Below are 20,556 nucleotides of genomic sequence, written 5' to 3'. Positions count from 1 at the left end.
GCAATTTTTACGTAGTTTAACTCCTGCAGACGAAATGAATGCTTGCCTGAAAAATTCTAATTTATGGGCACACATAAAAATATTAAAATTAACTACAAATATGCGTGTCCGATTGCAAAACGATGACTCTGGTCAAACATTTTCAGATCAATTGCTGGCGATTGGAAACGGAAAGCTCCCAGTAGTGGGAAAGCCAAGAATGTTGTATATTCGCAATTTTTACGTAGTTTGAAACACATATATAAATCTATCTATATTCACAGGTGGGACACAGGGACACAACTACAATGGTGCGTAACTAATATGGCGCGTAACGACTTACGCGCGCGGGGGGCTTGGGGGGCGCAAAGCGCCCCACCAACTAGGTGTTGGGGTGGCGCGAAGCGCCACCCCAACAGCTAGTATATATATAAAAATAAGTTGTCTGTGTGTCTGTCGAGTGACGCCATGTTTCTGTGTCAACTGACGTCATGTTTGTCGACTGACGAAATTAAACACCGGGACATCGGGACACAAATAACGACCGGGACACCGGGACATCTATACATCAAACAGTTCGTGGTAACGAACTGTAGTAAGGAGCGACCCGGCTCCATAGTAACCAAAACTCTAAAAAATTGAATTTTGATATCAATAGCTAAATCAAAAGAATCGCATTTTAATGCTGATTTTAAACATATAAGTTTCATCAAGTTTTGTCTTACCTATCAAAAGTTACGAGCCTGAGAAAATTTGCCTTATTTAGGAAAATAGGGGGAAACACCCCCTAAAAGTCTTAGGATCTCAACGAAAATGACACCATCAGATTCAGCGTATCAGAGAACCCTGCTGTAGAAGTTGCAAGCTCCTATCTACAAAAATGTGGAATTTTGTATTTTTTGCCAGAAGACAAATCACGGGTGCGTGTTTATTTGTTTTTTCGTTTTTTTTTTCCCAGGGGTGATCGTATCGACCAAGTGGTCCTAGAATGTCGCAAGAGGGATCATTCTAACGGAAATGAAAAGTTCTATTGCCCTTTTTAAGTGACCAAAAAAATTGGAGGGCATCTAGGCCCCCTCCCACGCTCATTTTTTCCCAAAGTCAACGAATCAAAATTTTTAGATAGCCATTTTGTTCAGCATAGTCAAAAACAATAATAACTATGTCTTTGGGGATGACTTACTCCCCCACAATCCCTGGGGGAGGGGCTGCAAGTTACAAACTTTGACCAGTGTTTACATATAGTAATGATTATTGGGAAGTGTACAGACGTTTTCAGGGGGATTTTATTTTGTTTGGGGTGGGGCTGAGGAGAGGGGGCTATGTTGGAAGATCTTTCCTTGGAGGAATCTGTCATGGGGGAAGAAAAATTCAATGACAAGGGCGCAGGATTCTCTAGCATTACTATAAGAAAACAATGAAAAATAAATATGAAAACGTTTTTTCAAATGAAAGGAAGAAGTAGCATTGAAACTTAAAACGAACAGAGATTATTACGCATATGAGGGGTTCTAAAAATACTTCAGCATAAAGAGCGAGGTATTTAGGAGGAGATAAATATCTTGCTCTTTATGCTAAAGTATTTTTAGTAATTTCAACTATTTATTCTACGGCCTTCTGATTCAGGGGTCATTCTTAAAGAATTGGGACAAAACTTACGATTTAGTGAAAAGAGCGAGGTATTAACAAGGGTACAAACCCCCTCGTATACATAATAAAAATATAAGGTTATGAAAGTTTGTTACGTAAGTTAATTCTTAAGTTACGTATATTTTTGACTAATAAAAACGTTCGTTAAAAATTAAAAGTTCTAGTTGCCTTTTTAAGTAACCGAAAAATTGGAGGGCAACTAGGCCTCCTTCTCCACCCCTTATTTCTCAAAATCGTCTGATCAAAACTAAGAGAAAGGCATTTAGCCAAAAAAAGAAATAATATACAAATTTCATTTTAATAATTTATGTGCAGAGAGCCAAAACTAAACATGCATTAATTCAAAAACGTTCAGAAATTAAATAAAAAAAACTAATTTTTTTAGCTGAAAGTGAGGAGTGACATTAAAACTTAAAACGAACAGAAATTACTCCGTATATGAAATGAGCTGTCCACTCCGCAATGCCTCGCTCTTTACGCTAAAGTTTGACTCTTTGCCACAATTCTACTTTTTAAAACCATTAAAAGCTTTAGCGTAAAGAGCGGGGGATTGCGGAGTGGACAGCTCATTTCATATATGGAGTAATTTCTGTTCGTTTTAAGTTTTAATGTCGCTCCTTGCTTTCAGCTAAAAAGGTGGCGCGAAGCTCCACCCCAAGCCACCCCAACAGCTAGTATACAATAATTTTGTTCGGTAAAAAGATGGTTTGTTCGGTAATGTGATCAAAACTTTCAAAGTTTTTGTCATTTTTTTTTCACTGTCTAATAAAGGGATTTATCCGTAATTGATCTGTTATTCGTAAGTTCACGTTTCATGTATATGAATTTAGCCGATCTTCCGAATCACTTCCTGTGTGTCCTACCCGAAGGAATTCCTGTTTTCCTGTAAACAGGAATTTATTTCCTGTAAACAGGAAATAAAAGTTGTTTGAGGTTTCCTGCTGCAAAATCACCAGCAAAAGTTATGTTTGGTTTTGGAACAATTTGAATAGGAACTTGCAAAGAAACATGAAGTTTAAAATCATTCTCAGAGGATGTACGAAAATTAAGTCAACCTTCCGAAAAATGATGATTTCAGTGCAGGAATGCAGGTATTCGAAAAAAAAAAAAAATCCAAAAATAATGTTAAAAAGAGTATGTTTGTGTAGAATGAAAACTATTTGTTAAATGTTTCTATTAGCAGGCTGTAATTTGGAATATATTTTTAAAAAACAAATGCAACCATTTATACTTGTCATACAGGCTTCTGTCAGTGTTACGACAGTAAAGATACCAAAATTCACCCCTCTCTCCCCCTATCTTTCCCTTTCTCTATCTGTTTATTTCTCTTTCTTTCTTTCTATCTTCCTCTTTCTTAATTGCAGCAAAAATAACTAAAAATACATGTCTTTCAGCAAAGTAGAAAAATCCTTACCAAATAATTTTGGTTCTCTCCAATGGCAGCAAATGTTCCCGGGTGATTACATTTGCATTGGGTATACTCAGTCGTACTTTCAACTACTTCACAGCCATATGAGCTCCAGTAAGGAAAAAGACTAAAAATATGTAAGTTAAAAAACCGGCATTAAAAAGAAGTTATTTCTTTAACAAATTGTACCCAAAGTATCCTGTACTTTTTTAATGAGTTAGAAAGCAATACAGATTTTTCTACAGTAGAAAGTTACATATCAGAAGTAGACAAGCTCTGGATACGAGCGCGGTCACTGCTAACTAAGGCTAACGGCAACATTTGTAAAGCTAGTGAAACCATATTTCGGAAAATAGAACGACTTAGGCCCTTGACACAAATGGTGGTTTTTACCAATCTTTTGCTATAGGGGATCGCCTTACAGATATATAGGATGCCTCCATAGGAGGCACGGACCAAGGGGGACTTTGTAAATGGGGTCTATAATAGAAACAGGGGTACCATCACCCACTGGCGGTAAATACGGGCAGAGGATAGAGAAGACCCCTCGGAAGTTCGCTCAGCAGAGCCCATTGGCGCGAAGACACGTCCTGTGAGTTACAAAACTTCTCCCAAACATGGGTTAAATTGCATGGTGATAGAAAGCACAATCTCAAGATGATGCTCTATAGAAGGAAAATTGCGTCCGTATGCAAGATCCAGATTTGTGGGTAACAGCCCCTGAAAAGGGCCACCTCGACCCTTTCGGGATAACCAAAATACTGGTAACTTTGGGGTAAATCAATTCCGACTTGAGGACTGGCATACCCCGAGGGAATTACAGCCTAGTAAAAGATACAGCCTTTATAATGGAATCTGAATAATGGGTAATTCTTCTGGGATGGGCCTGTTTTGGTGGTGTTTTCAGCAGTGGATCCGACAAGTCAAGAACCCTATGGATCCAACAAGTCAGTACCCCTTCGAACCCCGACCCAGACATCTTTTTCTTAATTTTCTTCAAGATGCAGATGCTTGTTACGTAATAGGGTGTATTTCTAAGAGATGCAGGTATTTTTTATGCAATAGGGGATTTCATCAGGATGCAGGTGCTTGTTACATAATAGTGGAAAGTTTGACCGTCAGTGGCCACCACTAGAGAACTTCAAGACACCGGACCCTAGCAATTGCTTCCCACGGGGGCACTAGTATCAAATTCCAGCGGGGCCCTGGCAAGAAATTTCACCAGGGCCCTAGAAAACTATTCCAACGGGGAGTCCTGGCATATAATTCCGACGGGGCCCTATCAAGTAATTCCACAGGACCCCTAGCAACTAATTCTAGCGGAAGGCCCTAGCATCCAATTTCACCGGGAGCCCCAGAAACCATTTCCAATTGGTGCCTGACTAATGGGTAATTCTTCTGGGTCTGGTCTGTTCTGGTGGGTGTTTTTGGTAGTGGGAGCCCTTTGAATCTGAGAAGCCAATACCCCTTCGAATCCCGATCCGGACACTTATTTTTTTAATTTTCGTTAGGGTGCAGTGCCTTCTTACGTAATAGGGAGTATTTTCTAAAAGATGCAGGTGTTTGTTACACAATGGAGGAATGATCGACCTTCAGGGGTCACAAATAGGGAAATGTCAGGACCCCGGACCCTAGCAGTCAGCTCCTATTGGATAAAGAAAAAAATTGGTTTTGATTTAGGTCAAGGTTCTATGTATATGATCCTTTGCATGTTCATTTAAATTAATTTATGTTAGATTGATAATCGCAATAATTATGCAAAGGATCAAATGAATAGAATCTTGACCTAAATCAATAGCAATTTTTCTTTATTTAATAAACTAAAATAAAGTTAAATATAAATAAAATATAGAAAATAAATATAAACTCGTAATAAAACAATGATTTTGACAGGTACAACACTTCTTTAGTTATTTTGTTAAAACAATGTTAAACAATTAATGGAAAACAATAGATTAAAACCGAAATTTTAGACCAGTTGAAATAAAACAATGATTTTGATTGAAATAATTTTATTTAATGAGATTTTTTAACATAATCATATGAAATATCAGTTGAAAGTTCCTGATGTAAAGATTTTAAATATCCAATTCTTATCCACTTGTTTTTATTTTTTCATCCCTCAGAATTGAATTTGTCAAAAATTTTAATTTCTCTACCATATGTATTGGATTTGGGGAAAAAACTATAAAAATGGATTAACCCATTTGTGCATAAGATCTGTTTAAAATAAACTATATTTTATGGTGGAAATAAAAAAAATTTGAGTTCTACCAAGTTTTGTTTTCTGCTAAGGATAATCATATTAAACCAGTAGTCATAGCATTTCAGCAGGGTTATTCGGAATTGAAACATTGAGTTTTATTTCTGTAAAACTAATTAAAAAAGAGATAGGATTCCATTACCATTTTTCATCCCTCGAATGAATTTGTCTAAAAGTTTTACGCATTTGGCATATGTGCCGGTTTTGGAAAAAAAAAACATAAACGAATTTTAGAGAAATATAGCACTGACAAATGTTTTTTTCAGGTAAGATAACCTTTGAGAAGTTTCCTTAATTCTGTAAGGGATGTGACTCGGAGTAGCAAGTTCTACCAAGTTCCGTTTACTGCCAAGGATAATAATAGCTAAGGGTAATCATATCAAACCAGTGGTCCTAACATTTCAACCTAAAACAACACCGGGTATGAGCACCCTACCTCCCACATCCAGGATACGTACAGGCAACTTTCAGTGCCAATCGGTTATCTGCAGCCAACATATTTTTTTTTACCTAGGTACATTATATTAACTGGTCTTAGGCAAGATTCGTTTGGGATTCAATAAGCTTGCAAGCGGTCTTTTAAGTTGGCTTAGAATTAAGTGTATTCTATGGTAAAAACAAACTTTTTTCGAGTTCTACAAAGTTTATTTTTTGCTAAGGGTAACCATATCAAACCAGTGGTCCTAACATTTTAGCCTTCAACTACACCGGATATCAAAAGCCAACCTGCCACACCCATGCTGTAATGTTGTCTATTGAATAGGTTTATTGACCCAGGCTACCTACAAAAAAAACATAACATGAAACTTCCATACAACATAATATAAAAATACTACATCTTCCTTCTCATAATAAAAAAGCAACATACTAAACTTCCAAAACACTTTAACTTCAAGAGTGGTCCACTAAAGTCTTGGCTTGGTTCACTTCACTGAGTCCTTGGCCGCGTTAAGGCCGCAGCTTTTCATACTTCTTTTCGCTTCACTCTTTTTTTTTACAGGTTTAGCTTCAGGGGTCCTCTTACTATTCGACCATAACGCGTGCGTAGCTGCAATGGTGTTTCGCTGGTACCCTGGGGCTGAGATACGGTGGCCGTCTCGTTGGGGCTCGGGCTGGCCTGCTGACCGTCCCGCAGTGGCAATGGGGACATGAACAGGTCTGGCTGTGAAGCTGAGGGTGGTGACTCAATAGCCGTTTCTGTTGTTGGTGGTGCTGCTTCATCGCTTGTCTCACTGACACGGCTCAAACCTTGCTGGCTTTGATGTGGACGGGCTGTGAGATGTTTACGGTTTCTCCTTAGCACGGAACCTTCGTTGGTACGCACCCGGTAGGATCGTGGCTGTCCTGCATGGGATAGCACAACAGCCTGACTCCATGGTCCGTCGGGTGTCTTCTGTACGTAAACTGCGTCTCCAGGGGTGAGTTGTTTCAGTGATCTAGCTGATTTGTCATGATACAGCTTTTGGCGTTTCTGCATTTCAGTTCTTCGTCGGGTAAACTGTGTGGTCGGAATGACTTTCTTCTTGAGGTGTTGTGCGGTGCACGGCAGGATGGATCTTAGCTGACGCGACATTAGGAGCTGGGCTGGGGACACGAACCCGTCGACTGGTGTATTCCTATACTCTAGTATACCCAGGAAGGGGTCTTCTCCGTTTTCTGTCGCTTTCGTCATGATGTTTTTTGAGATTTGTACCGCCTTCTCGATCAGTCCGTTGGATTTTGGGTATCCTGGGCTGGACGTGGTTAGTGAGATTCCCCACGTCTTGGCAAAATCGGTGAATTCTCTCGATGTGAACTGAGGTCCGTTGTCTGACATTAGCTGAGACGGTATGCCGTGTCGGGCGAAATGGGCCTTGAGTTTCGTGATGACTGCACTGGATGAGGTCGTCGGAAGCTTGTCGATTTCGAAAAAACGGCTGTGGTAGTCGACGGTTACCAAGAAACTGGCGCTTTTCCATTCGAAGAGATCGGTCGCAACCTTTTGCCACGGCAGCGTCTCGATGTTGTGGTTTATCATCGGTTCCTTTGAATTGCTTGGCATGTTGTTGGCGCATGTTTGGCACTTCGTTATGTACCGCTCGACGTCTGCGTTGAGTCCTGGCCAATATACCAGCATTCTGGCTCGTTGTTTCGTTTTCTCGATTCCGAGATGGGCTGCGTGTAACTGCTGCAGTGTAGCTGCCTGCATATTCTTGGGGATGATCAGCCTTTCTCCTTTGAGTAGGATGCCTTTTTCGAAGGAGAGTTCATGCTGCAAGTTCCAGTATGCTAGGATGTTGGTTGGGCAGTCTTTTCTTGCACTCGGTCACCCCGCTTGGACCGTTTTGATCAGGGTACTCAGTTCTGAATCCTTTGTTGTTTCCACCCGGATCTCTTCGAGCTTCTGGTCACTGGCAGGTAGGTTTCGTACAACTTGGTGTACGTAGACATCTAGACTTTCTTCCAGTGTTGGATCTGCATCGCCCAGGTGTAGGCGGGATAGAGCATCGGCTACAGGAATTTCTGAGCCCGGTCGGAACTTCAGGCTAAGGTCATAAGGCTGGAGCTGGAGCATTAATCTCTGTACTCGGGGTGGGGCCTTGTGGATAGGGTTTGCCACCACCGTTTCGAGTGGGCGGTGGTCAGTAGTAACTTCGACATGCCGGCCATAGAGATAATGGTGGAAATGTTTGCAGCCAAATACGATGGCGTACAGCTCTTTTTCTAGCTGGGAATATTTCTGCTCTGTTTTGCTGAGCGATCTCGATGCATAAGCTGTGACTTTCCCCTCCGAGACCAGGTGTGCACCAAGTCCGTGGCTAGAGGCGTCAACTATGAGTTCCACGTTGTTACTCTTGTGGTTGAAGAACGGGGTGTTGGATACTATGGAGCTCTTCAAGTCTTCTAGGATCTGCGTGTGTTCCTCTTCCCAGATGAACGGGTCTGCTTTAGTCAGGTCACGGAGTTTTTGTTCTTTGTTGAGAGACTTGGAATGTACTTGGCTAAGTAATTGATCATCCCAAGAAGTGTTTGGAGTTCTTCTCGGCATGATGGGCTTGGCATGTTGTTTATGGCACGGATCTTATCGGGGTCTGGCTGCATTCCTTCGGAGCTTATGACGTGTCCGAAGTACTTTACTCTGGATACTGAGAACTCGCACTTCTCTTCGTTGAATCGGATGCCCTTGACAAGGGCGCGTTCCAATATTGCTGCTAGACGTTCGTCGTGTTCTTCTTGGGTGTTGCCATACACGATCATGTCGTCAATGATGATTTCGAATCCTTCTAGGCCTTCGAAAGCGTCTTCCATTCGCTGCTGAAATTCATCTTGGGCTGAGATGATTCCGAAGGGCATTCGCTTGAAACGGTATCTCCCATAGATCGTGCTGAATGTCATGAGATAAGAAGAGTCGTCAGACAGCAGAATGGACCAGTAACCGGATCGGGCATCAAGTTTGGTGAATACTTTGGCTCCGTGTAGCTTCGAGGTGACATCGTCCAGAGTGGGAATCGGGTAGTGCGGTCGCTTGATGGACTTATTTAGATCAACTGGATCTATGCACAGTCTTATGGAGCCGTCCTTCTTTTCTACCATTACCATTGAGTTAACCCATTCGGTCGGGGTCACTACTTTTTCTATGATACCTAGGCTTTCTAGGCGACTGAGCTCTGTCTTGAGCTTATCCTGCATAGCGGCGGGGACTCGTCGGGCTGGGTAGACGGTTGGCGTAACGTTATCCTTTAGGTGTATGTTGCATTCTCCGTCCAGCTTCCCAATTCCTCTGAATACTTCTTTGTACTTTTCCTTCAGGTGCGGTACTTGGGAGGTTGCTACGTCTATGTTTAGGACTAGCTTGATCAGGTCCAGGTTGAGGCTAGAACGGTAGCCAATGATTGGGGAGGATGAGGTCTCGACTACATAGAACTGCTGCGTGCTGCTCACGTTGTCTTTGTACCTACAGGATAGTTCACAGACTCCTCTTACTGGAATCCGTGCTCCACAATAGCTTGTGAGGTGCTTATTGGTGGGTTTCATGGTGGGCTTTGGCGTGATGAGGTCACAGCTTTTCATACTTTTTCTGTTTTGCCTGAAAGTGGCCCTGCAAACATCAGCTTAGCGTGTTCTTCAAAGTTTCACCAGGGCCCTAGAAAACTATTCCAACGGGGAGTCCTAGCATATAATTCCGACGGGGCCCTATCAAGTAATTCCACAGGACCCCTAGCAACTAATTCTAGCGGAAGGCCCTAGCATCCAATTTCACCGGGAGCCCCAGAAACCATTTCCAATTGGTGCCTGACTAATGGGTAATTCTTCTGGGCCTGGTCTGTTCTGGTGGGTGTTTTTGGTAGTGGGAGCCCTTTGAATCTGAGAAGCCAATACCCCTTCGAATCCCGATCCGGACACTTATTTTTTAATTTTCGTTAGGGTGCAGTGCCTTCTTACGTAATAGGGAGTATTTTCTAAAAGATGCAGGTGTTTGTTACACAATGGAGGAATGATCGACCTTCAGGGGTCACAAATAGGGAAATGTCAGGACCCCGGACCCTAGCAGTCAGCTCCTATTGGATAAAGAAAAAAATTGGTTTTGATTTAGGTCAAGGTTCTATGTATATGATCCTTTGCATGTTCATTTAAATTAATTTATGTTAGATTGATAATCGCAATAATTATGCAAAGGATCAAATGAATAGAATCTTGACCTAAATCAATAGCAATTTTTCTTTATTTAATAAACTAAAATAAAGTTAAATATAAATAAAATATAGAAAATAAATATAAACTCGTAATAAAACAATGATTTTGACAGGTACAACACTTCTTTAGTTATTTTGTTAAAACAATGTTAAACAATTAATGGAAAACAATAGATTAAAACCGAAATTTTAGACCAGTTGAAATAAAACAATGATTTTGATTGAAATAATTTTATTTAATGAGATTTTTTAACATAATCATATGAAATATCAGTTGAAAGCTCCTGATGTAAAGATTTTAAATATCCAATTCTTATCCACTTGTTTTTATTTTTTCATCCCTCAGAATTGAATTTGTCAAAAATTTTAATTTCTCTACCATATGTATTGGATTTGGGGAAAAAACTATAAAAATGGATTAACCCATTTGTGCATAAGATCTGTTTAAAATAAACTATATTTTATGGTGGAAATAAAAAAAATTTGAGTTCTACCAAGTTTTGTTTTCTGCTAAGGATAATCATATTAAACCAGTAGTCATAGCATTTCAGCAGGGTTATTCGGAATTGAAACATTGAGTTTTATTTCTGTAAAACTAATTAAAAAAGAGATAGGATTCCATTACCATTTTTCATCCCTCGAATGAATTTGTCTAAAAGTTTTACGCATTTGGCATATGTGCCGGTTTTGGAAAAAAAAAACATAAACGAATTTTAGAGAAATATAGCACTGACAAATGTTTTTTTCAGGTAAGATAACCTTTGAGAAGTTTCCTTAATTCTGTAAGGGATGTGACTCGGAGTAGCAAGTTCTACCAAGTTCCGTTTACTGCCAAGGATAATAATAGCTAAGGGTAATCATATCAAACCAGTGGTCCTAACATTTCAACCTAAAACAACACCGGGTATGAGCACCCTACCTCCCACATCCAGGATACGTACAGGCAACTTTCAGTGCCAATCGGTTATCTGCAGCCAACATATTTTTTTTTACCTAGGTACATTATGTTAACTGGTCTTAGGCAAGATTCGTTTGGGATTCAATAAGCTTGCAAGCGGTCTTTTAAGTTGGCTTAGAATTAAGTGTATTCTATGGTAAAAACAAACTTTTTTCGAGTTCTACAAAGTTTATTTTTTGCTAAGGGTAACCATATCAAACCAGTGGTCCTAACATTTTAGCCTTCAACTACACCGGATATCAAAAGCCAACCTGCCACACCCATGCTACATACAGCCAATCTGCAGTTCCTCCAGTGTATCTGCAGCTGACATATTTTTTTACCTAAGTTACATTTTGTTAACCGACTTTAAGCTAGATTCGTTTGGGATTCAATAAGCGTGTACGTAGTCTTTTAATTAGTGGCAATTTCAAGGTTAATTAGGTTAATTAGATAGGTTAATTAGGGATTCACTTAGTGTCCCCCCATGGTATGTTTGGTTAATTTAGGTGGTTTTCAGACACACACACACTACTATAAGGCTCACAGGTTGGTGCAATAGACCCTGACATAGGTGGATAAGGTTTTTACCGTAGTCTGAGAGAGATGAACTGGATTCTCTTTAGAGTTAGAGACATATGAAGTGGGAATTGGTTAAGACTCAGAGGCAGGTGGGTGAGAGTTTTTCAAATGTCAGACACATAATATTTTGTCAAAGAAGAGAAAAAAAGTTACACTTCCATTCTGAATTTTTTTAAAGAAGAGAAAAAAGTTCAACTTCTTTTCTAAGTTTTTCCAAAGATTCTGTTACGAATTTTCCCAAAGAAGAGAAATAGTGACACTTCAATTTGGGATGCTCCCAAAGAAGAGAAAAAAGTTCAAAATCTGTTCCAAATTTTTCCAACATTTTTAGGGTATGCTAGCAAATCCATCCTTTAGAACGTTTATTAAATAGTCAGAGATACAAGAAAAGGAATTTTCAGACACGGGCGCACTACCACCAGGCTCAGATATAGTGTACTAGAGCCTGTAACGGGTGGACAGGGTTTTTAACAAAGTCTCAGAGAGATGAAGTGAATTCTCTTTACAGTTAGAGACATATGAAGTGAGAATCTACCAAGATTCAGAGGCAGGTGGGTGGGAATTTTCAAAAGTCAGACACATATTTTCTCAAAGAAGAGAAACCTGCACAAATTGACTTTATAACAATCGTTTCCCCGATTTGAAAATCTTAGAGGGGGGGGCAGGAGGGATGGGAAATCGTGAAAAATGCGATGTGTTTATCTTACGAATGGGATGAAACTTAATGTATAGAAGGATCTCATGTCTCAGATGCTTCATTTTTAATTCAGATTGGATGCAGAGGCACTGGGGGTGGAGGAGGAACACAGAAATCTTGAAAACCAGGTAATCCTGGAAAACACTTAGAATAGAGGGATCAGGATGAAACTTGATGGGAAGAATAAACACAAATTCTAGATCCGTGATTGACATAACCGGAATGGATCCGATCTCTTTGGGGGAGTTGGGGGATTTCTAGGGCTTTGGCAAGTTTGGTGCTTCTTCACGTGCCGGAACGATGAAAATTGGCAGGTGTGTCAGGGACCTCCACAAATTGACTTGAGAACAGTCGCTTCCCCGATTTGACCATCTTGGGAGCTGGATGGAGAGAAAATCGGGAAAATTGACGCATATTTATCTTATGAATGGGTAATCGGATCTTAATGAAACTTAATGAAATTTTAAGGCAAATAATGGTTGTTGTTAGTCGTTTAACGGTAAATTGAAGCAGCTAGTTCATTATTATTTCTATGGATCCAAATTTGCAAAGACAGTAACATATTCTCTATTTCATTTTTAAATGTAAAAACTAATTCCTCTCCCAAATTATTTAAATGTTCCATAAAACCTTCAATTTGCGGTTTCCCATAATTCCAAATAACTAAAAAATTATCTATATATCTGCCCCAAAATTTAGGTTTTAAAGACTATTTTTGTATAGCTAAAGTTTCTACATACTCTACAAAAATATTTTCTAACAGCAGACTTAAGGGCCCTCCCTTTGCTAATCCCCTAATTTGATGGTAAAAATTGTCTCTAAACTTGAGATAATTAGTATACCTGCTAGTTGTTTTAACAAAATTTATTATAGTTTCTATTTCAATTCCTGCTGAAAATTCTTATATCTTATTTGTATGTTCATTAAGTTTTCGGGATAAACTAATAAAGGATTTATCAAAAGGTATATACATAAACACTTTCCGTTAAGAAAGGCTTCCGGACGTGTGGCGAAATATTAAAGATATTTTCGTTTTTAAATTTAAAGTGTTTTTTTGTTTTTATTTTTTTTTCACTTCTTTGTTGAAATTAAAACCCGTTTTTTGCTTATTTTTTCGTAAATAGAAAAGCAGTGTGGTCAAAAAATTTTTTACGTCTAGCCTACGTGTTGCAAAAGACAAATTTAAATTGAATAATTTTCTTATTTTTTAATTTAGCAAAAAAACATGTCTATATAATTACGCAAAAAAAAGTATTTAGAAAACTGTAAAGTAAATAAGATAATTCCAAAATCATTTTGTTTCAAGTATCATTTAAGTACATATAGTGAGTCTAATCACATGAAAAAAGTAAATTTACTAAATTTAAACCATGACTTGAAAGATAAACGTTCCCAGAGATCAACTATTGTAAAAGAAATAGATTTCTTTAAAAAGTAGCCTTTGCGTTTTTTTTAATACCTATGATTTCCATCAAATTATATCAATTTTCAAAAATTCTTTTGAACATTTTTTAAGATTATCCAGGAAAAGATTAAACCAAAATTTTTTGCAATTGAAAAGGGAACATGAAAAACAAAAAATATCAATGTACAAACCTAAGCATTTCCCAGGCCCTGGGGAAACTAATTTAAGCAAAAGGGAGATAACCAAAGAACAAAAGGAAATCCTAGAGAAAGGTATAAAATTCGGATTAAATCATAGAAAATTACCCACGGAAGACATAACTGAGACGAGGAATTCGTAAGTTTTCAGAAAATGTTAAAAATTTTCAAAATGTTCAAAATTTTGTTTGTTCAAGTAAATATAGACTTCACTTTTAATAGATTCCCATTTATACACTGAATGTTGAGAGGAGAGTGACCCATTGTTTCACTATAGGCATTTGCTTTGGTTTTATTCTTATGTTGTAACATGAGTGCTCGGAATTTTTTTATAATGTGAGTTATTTTTATTTATTGTTTTTTCTTTCCGCATGTTCAGTTGTCGTTTTTTTGTGTGTTATTTTTAAAAGTAATTTTTTTTTCTTTGTTTTTTTTTCGTTGAGAAAAACTAACGGATGTGGGGCCGATATATTACTTTTTTTTAAATTGAAGTATTTTTTTTGTTTTTATTTTTTGTTCACTGCTTTGTTCATCCATTATTTTGCTTAACTTTTTGTAAATGGAGAAGTATTGTGGTCTAGAAATTTTTTTGAAAACTAGAAAAATAGGGACTTAAGTTTTTAATGAGAAAATCTTCCCTGTAAACTAGGGTGACCAGATCTCATAGAAAGGGGAAAAATGTCAGAATTTTGTTTGTCATAACCCCACAAAACGGTTCCTCTTTCCATATATTAAGATGTTCAAAACTTGAGCTGAATCAATCGAAGTTACCCCGTGCCGCTCGTCGCTCAAAGTTGAAAAAAAAAATCCCGTAAGCTGACATTACGAGCCATAAGTCCAGAACGGTAAATAATAAAAACCCGCTTAGTATATCAAAAGAAAGACATTATTGTACTTCAAAATTCATATTCTATGGATAATTTTGGTGATTCAAACCGAGTTACAACAGCCTTTAGCCCCAAAAATGGGATCTGGTACCACTAGGAGCCATTGTTAAGTGATAAATTTAGCTTTTTGGCTAAAGCTGAAATATAAAAAAAAGTAATACTGCTAAGTCTAATGACAGTTTTTATTTTAAAATATAAACTTCAGGTGTCTAATACACACAATCGACACAAAAATAATGCAGACAGCGTACAATCATGAGTTGATAATTTTACATTGCTATTTAATCTATTCTAGAGATTTTGTTAAAGTAGTTTTTGAAACGTCAATTAACAAGTACGACAAATACGAGATCCAACAAATACGAGATCCAACTGCAATAGCTCCTTAACCTATAGTCATCTGTGGGGTGGCTCTCAGTTATTTTGGTTTTGATTTCAGCTGCAACACTTGTAATTACTTCTGGAGTTAGCTACAAGCGTTAAATAGCCTTTGCCATCCACCTAGCGTCATGAATGGTTTCTGTAGTTCTAAAACCCACAACGTTGCTGTTTAGAGATCCAACAAATACGAGAGCCAACTGCAATAGCTCCTTATAGTCATCTGTGGGGTGGCTCTCAGTTATTTTGGTTTTGATTTCAGCTGCAACACTTGTAATTACTTCTGGAGTTAGCTACAAGCGTTAAATAGCCTTTGCCATCCACCTAGCGTCATGAATGGTTTCTGTAGTTCTAAAACCCACAACGTTGCTGTTTAGAGATCCAACAAATACGAGAGCCAACTGCAATAGCTCCTTATAGTCATCTGTGGGGTGGCTCTCAGTTATTTTGGTTTTGATTTCAGCTGCAACACTTATAATTACTGCTGGAGTTAGCTACAAGCGTTAAATAGCCTTTGCCATCCACCTAGCGTCATGAATGGTTCCTGTAGTTCCAAAACCCACAACGTTGCCGTTTAGAGATCCAACAAATACGAGAACCAACTGCAATAGCTCCTTATAGTCGTCTGTTGAGTGGCTCTCAGTTATTTTCGTTTTGAATTCAGCTGCTACACTTGAAATTACTTCTGGAGTTAGCTGCTCTTGTACTAGATTGTCACTGATACCTTTGTCGTATTTTCCTTTGTCTATGGTGGACCACACAGTGAGGAATCTCTTAAAAGTATCTGGATGACCTCCATTGGTTAATCCAATTTTCGTGTTGTATACACTACTTAACAGAATTTCCAAGATATGATGACGGCAAGCTAGGTATAACACCTCTCTTCCTAACGTTTGCTCCTTTGGTTCTTCTCCTGTTGGATGCTGGACAGAAGGAAAAATATTAATTCATTTTTTTGATAGCGTAGCTGTCTGAGGTTATAAATTGGAACACTAGCCTGAGACTTTAGGCGGGCGGTCCCTATTAGGCTTCGGTCCTTTTTTCGCTTATATGACGCTGTTATGGGGAGCCATAGCTACTCTCTCTGTTTAACCTACCCGTGCCATTTACCCAAACCGTATGTAAACTATATGTCTAACCGTTTACCTGCAAGTCCAGGGGACTTGTTGGTTATGTGTCAATCCTAAGAATTCCGCCTGAGAATCTGGGCAGTTGGGCGCTAATTAGCTTAGGTCACTTGTTTACCTGTGATGCCAAGCAAATTCAGTCCCAAGTTTTGCATACAAGTCTAGTGGACATTCTTTGTCATAGCTTAACCTAAGAATCTTGGTAATCCCCATTGCAAATCCAGCGGGACGTTCCCAGTAGGCAAAGCACATTTAATATGAACAATCTAGGTTACTCAATTGCCTGCCTCTGGACATGTCAGTCATAAGGACATAGTCCTCTGGACATAGTCAGTCATAAATTTTGGAAGACATTTTATTTGGAGTCTCCAATTGCCTTCAAGTGGCTCATAGAACCGACAGACTACTTGAATTACCTTTAGTTCATTTCCTATAGTATTGGTTCTGCTCTAGAATAGATGATAGACTGCCCATCAACAAGTGAAACGATATTATTTTTTTTTAATAATTTGGAAAAAGGCTTATGGAAACTTTGCTTCTCACTCAGAATATCTGTCTTGGCTTTATTTTTATTTTTAATTAGTCCTGTCTCTCAACTATTTCATCATAATCCACCAACTTGATTTTAATTCAATAAAAAATAATTTCCATGTTGGACAAAAGGCTCATTATGTTTGAAAATTAAGCTCCAAAATATTTCTTAATTAGAAAAAATGTTAAATCCGAGACAGATCATCCAAAAACCCGTAAATTTCTTAGAATAGTCCCAAACTGGCTTATAATGGTACCAGGTCACGTTACTGGGCCTAAAGGCTGTTGTAACTCTGTTTGACTGAAAATAACGGCAATTATGTATAGAATATATATTTTCAAGAACAACATTGGCTTTGTTTTGAGATTTTAAGCAGGTTTTATTACTTACCATTCTAGAACTATGGCTCCATATGTCAGCTTTTGGCCCGAAATTTAAATTTTTTAAACTTAGAACGATTAGCGGCGTCGGTTAATGTCGTTTAATTGAGTTCAAATTTCGGCAATCTTAATTTTTTGCATGTAGTTCCGGTGGTAAGAGGCAGTAACCCCCCCCCCCAAAAAAAAGGAGTGAAAATCCGCCAAATATAAGCTAAAATAGTACCAAACATATGACTTTCCTTTGTAGTTGCAGTTGTCTCTGAAAATCAACAGAATGTTTGAATTGTTGCGGACGAAAAGCATTGACAAATCTGACTAATTACTTACATTTGAACGCGTATAACTGACGGACAACTGGCCAGAAAACTCAATAATTTCGAAACAAACAAAATGAAATTCCTTGAAAATCATACTTTTCAGATAGGAATAGACCTCAGAGAGGTCCGTAGGATAAACAATTGTTTTTTAGGTCCTTGCTATTCAAACTTTTGTCTGTGAAAATTCAGCAATCATCCATTTTATGTTTTTAATTTAGAGTATAGAGAAAATATTTTCTGAAAACTTCCCTATTGCATTTACTAGCTACCTTTGTAACTGGCGGCTACCTTCGTGAATGTTTGCTCATGAGCTTGTTGATAAGCAAATAATATAAAATATAAAAATAATTATGCAATTTTTCTTATAAAATAAAAAGATATAATATATTTTATATAACATATATAAAAATAAAATATATAGTAAAATAAAACAATACAATGAAATATATAATATAACTTGAAATATACAAATTTAAAATCTTATATAAAATATAAGAATTATGGTACATAAAATAAAAAAAAAGATACCCGTTGCTTGTTTCTAATGCAAGCACTACCATAAACCTTGCTAATGATGAGAAAAAATAAAGAAAAATAATAATCTGTAACTGACCTAGGACTTTCTGCCAAAAAGGAGCACTCCATAGATCCCTGGCGAATTGTTTGACTTTCCCCAGGAAATAAATCTCTTCTTATGCTTTCAAATGGGCCATCAACTGGCAAAAAGTTCTTGAAAATCATTTGAATTTCTTCATTTTCATTCAGCTGTGAATCTGCTAAAATCTGGATTCTTGTTTCCGTATCAGTAAGAGAAACCCCAAGGATTGGTGAATTGGTTTTGCCAGATTCTCCAAAACTAAAAATAAGGTTATATCCTTTGTCTAGGAAAGAGCAAAAAACAAAAGAATTTTTGTTTGCTTTAAGAAATTGCAGCGCCATAATCAGTAAATAAAAATAAAAAAAATCAGTAAATAAAGTTTTTTTTATTGTTTTCAAAAGTGGTGTTGAGAGAAAGAGTCAAACTTTAGCGTAGAGAGCGGAGCATTGAGGAGGGAACAGCCCCTTTTAGATACGGAGTGATTTCTGTTCGTTTTAAGTTTTAAGTTTAAGTTTTAAGTTGCTCCTTTCTATCAGTTAAAAAAAACTTGCTTTTCTTATTTAATTTTAATGAGAAGCGATACGAGTTAAGACTGAAAACAACACGAGAGAGGAAAGGGCTAGGGACTACTGTAGTTCTTCACTGTATTTGTAATTTGCTAAATTTTGGTAAATTTTTCCCAAAAACGTCCGTATTTTCCGACATGAGTGCCTAGTTTACGGCTAAAAAGAAATAACATAACATTATCATTAATGGGAAACTTGCTTTCGGACAAGCTGTAATGAATTAACTTGCCCGAAGAAATATCAGCCTAATATATTCAGAGTTGATTTGTTTTTATGCTACAGTTCTACAGAAAAACACGAGTGGTATATAGCCCCACCTTGCTTAAGAAAATATTATTTTTTGTCAAATAACCCTTACAAGCTCTGAAGATTTGAACCCTTATTTAAAGGCCACAAAAATGGAATCCGAAGAGCCGAATTTACATTTTGCATTTTAGAATCTAAATTCGCACTCGTAGAGCAAATACAAAGAGCTAAATTCACATTTCAAAGTAAAAAATAGCCAAAAAATGATCAGATTGGCAAAAAAAGCGTAAGTAACCATGTCAAAAAGATGAAAAGAATAGGTATGGTGGAATTTATAAGGAAATCAAACCAGATAATCAAACAGTTCATGGTAAGGAACTGTAGTAAGGAGCGACCCGGCTCAATAGTAACCGAAACTCTAAAAAATGGAATTTTGATACCAATAGTTACATCAAAAGAATCGCATTTTAATGCTGATTTTAAATATACAAGTTTTAAAATCTGATCATCAAGATCAGTTATACCCATCAAAAGTTACGAGAAAATTTGTCTCAGTTTAGAAAATAGGGAGAAACACTCCCTAAAAGTCATACAATCTTAACTAAAATCACACCATCAGATTCAGCGTATCAGAGATCCTTACTGTAGAAGTTTCAAGCTCCTATCTACAAAAATGTGGAATTTCGCATTTTTGCCACAAGACAGATCACGGATGCGTGTTTATTTGTTTTCTTGTTTTTTGTTTTTTATGTGTTTTTGTTGTTTTTTTTTCCCAGGGGTGATCGTATCGACTGAGTGGTCCTAGAATCTTGCGAGAGGGCTCATTCTAACGGAAATTAAAAGTTCTAGTGCCCTTTTTAAGTGACCAAAAAAATTGGAGGGCACCTAGGCCCCCTTCCACGCTCATTTTCCCCCCAAAGTCAGCCGATCAAAATTCTGAGATAGCCATTTTATTCAACATAGTCAAAAACCTAATAACTATGTCTTTAGGGACGACTTACTCCCCCGCAGTCCCCGTGGGAGGGGCTGCAAATTGAAAACTTTGACCTGTGTTTACATATAGTAATGGTTACTGGGAAGTGTACAGACGTTCTCAGGGGGATTTTATTGGTTTAGGGGGATATTTGAGGGGGGTGGGAGTATGACTAGGCTATTTATTGTAATTTCTGCTTGTTTTGTGTGTCATTTATTCATGGAAAGTAAATTGTGGTAGTTTTACGCACGTAAGATTATTTGACTTTATTTTTGCTCATTCTTTGCTTCATGGAGCTCTTTGCTTCTCTTTAAAAAAAAACTTGTCTTGTGGAAAGTTTTGCCTAAATTTTTTCATTAAAAAAAGACCTTACCTACTTAATGTGCCTGGAGCCACGCCTTCTTCTTCTATTTCAAATGCTATAATATCTTTGATTTTTTTACCATTTGGGATAGTGACATTGACAGAATTAAAGCCAAAATTGACCTCAGAATTTGAGCGTGTTACTCCAAGGTTGACCTTTCCACTAGACGACTGAGAGAAGATTGGCTGGCCTTGCATACCACTGGTTTCTAATAGTTGGTCTCCCATAGATTTAATAGCTGTGGTTGAAGTCACCAAGTTTCTTAACCTTTCCTCCTTAAATAGAAAAAAAATGTAGTTTTTTTGGAAAAAATCTCATAAAACTGTGGGGGAAATAAAGATGTTCCCTTACAAAAGAAAATTCAATATCATAAAACACCGTTAATATCTTCTCTTCG

At 37.7% G+C, this 20,556-nt stretch overlaps 1 protein-coding gene across 1 annotated transcript in view; it reads right to left on the bottom strand.

The window, feature by feature from the left end:
* Positions 1-2,811: 2,811 nt before the first annotated feature.
* The window catches only part of LOC136029907 (serine-rich adhesin for platelets-like), a 64,664-nt gene continuing 46,919 nt past the window's right edge, over positions 2,812-20,556 (bottom strand). The window contains exons 5-7 of the mRNA XM_065708409.1: positions 20,169-20,434; positions 18,026-18,268; positions 2,812-3,164 (exon numbers count right to left, since the gene is read on the bottom strand). Of these exons, the coding sequence (XP_065564481.1) occupies positions 3,020-3,164; positions 18,026-18,268; positions 20,169-20,434 (654 nt within the window). The 3' untranslated portion in view covers positions 2,812-3,019. The remainder of the gene's footprint in view (positions 3,165-18,025; positions 18,269-20,168; positions 20,435-20,556) is intronic.

The sequence above is a fragment of the Artemia franciscana genome, chromosome 8, assembly GCF_032884065.1.
Source record: "Artemia franciscana chromosome 8, ASM3288406v1, whole genome shotgun sequence".
Classification (NCBI taxonomy): domain Eukaryota; kingdom Metazoa; phylum Arthropoda; class Branchiopoda; order Anostraca; family Artemiidae; genus Artemia; species Artemia franciscana.
This window is presented reverse-complemented; position numbering and strand designations above follow the sequence as displayed.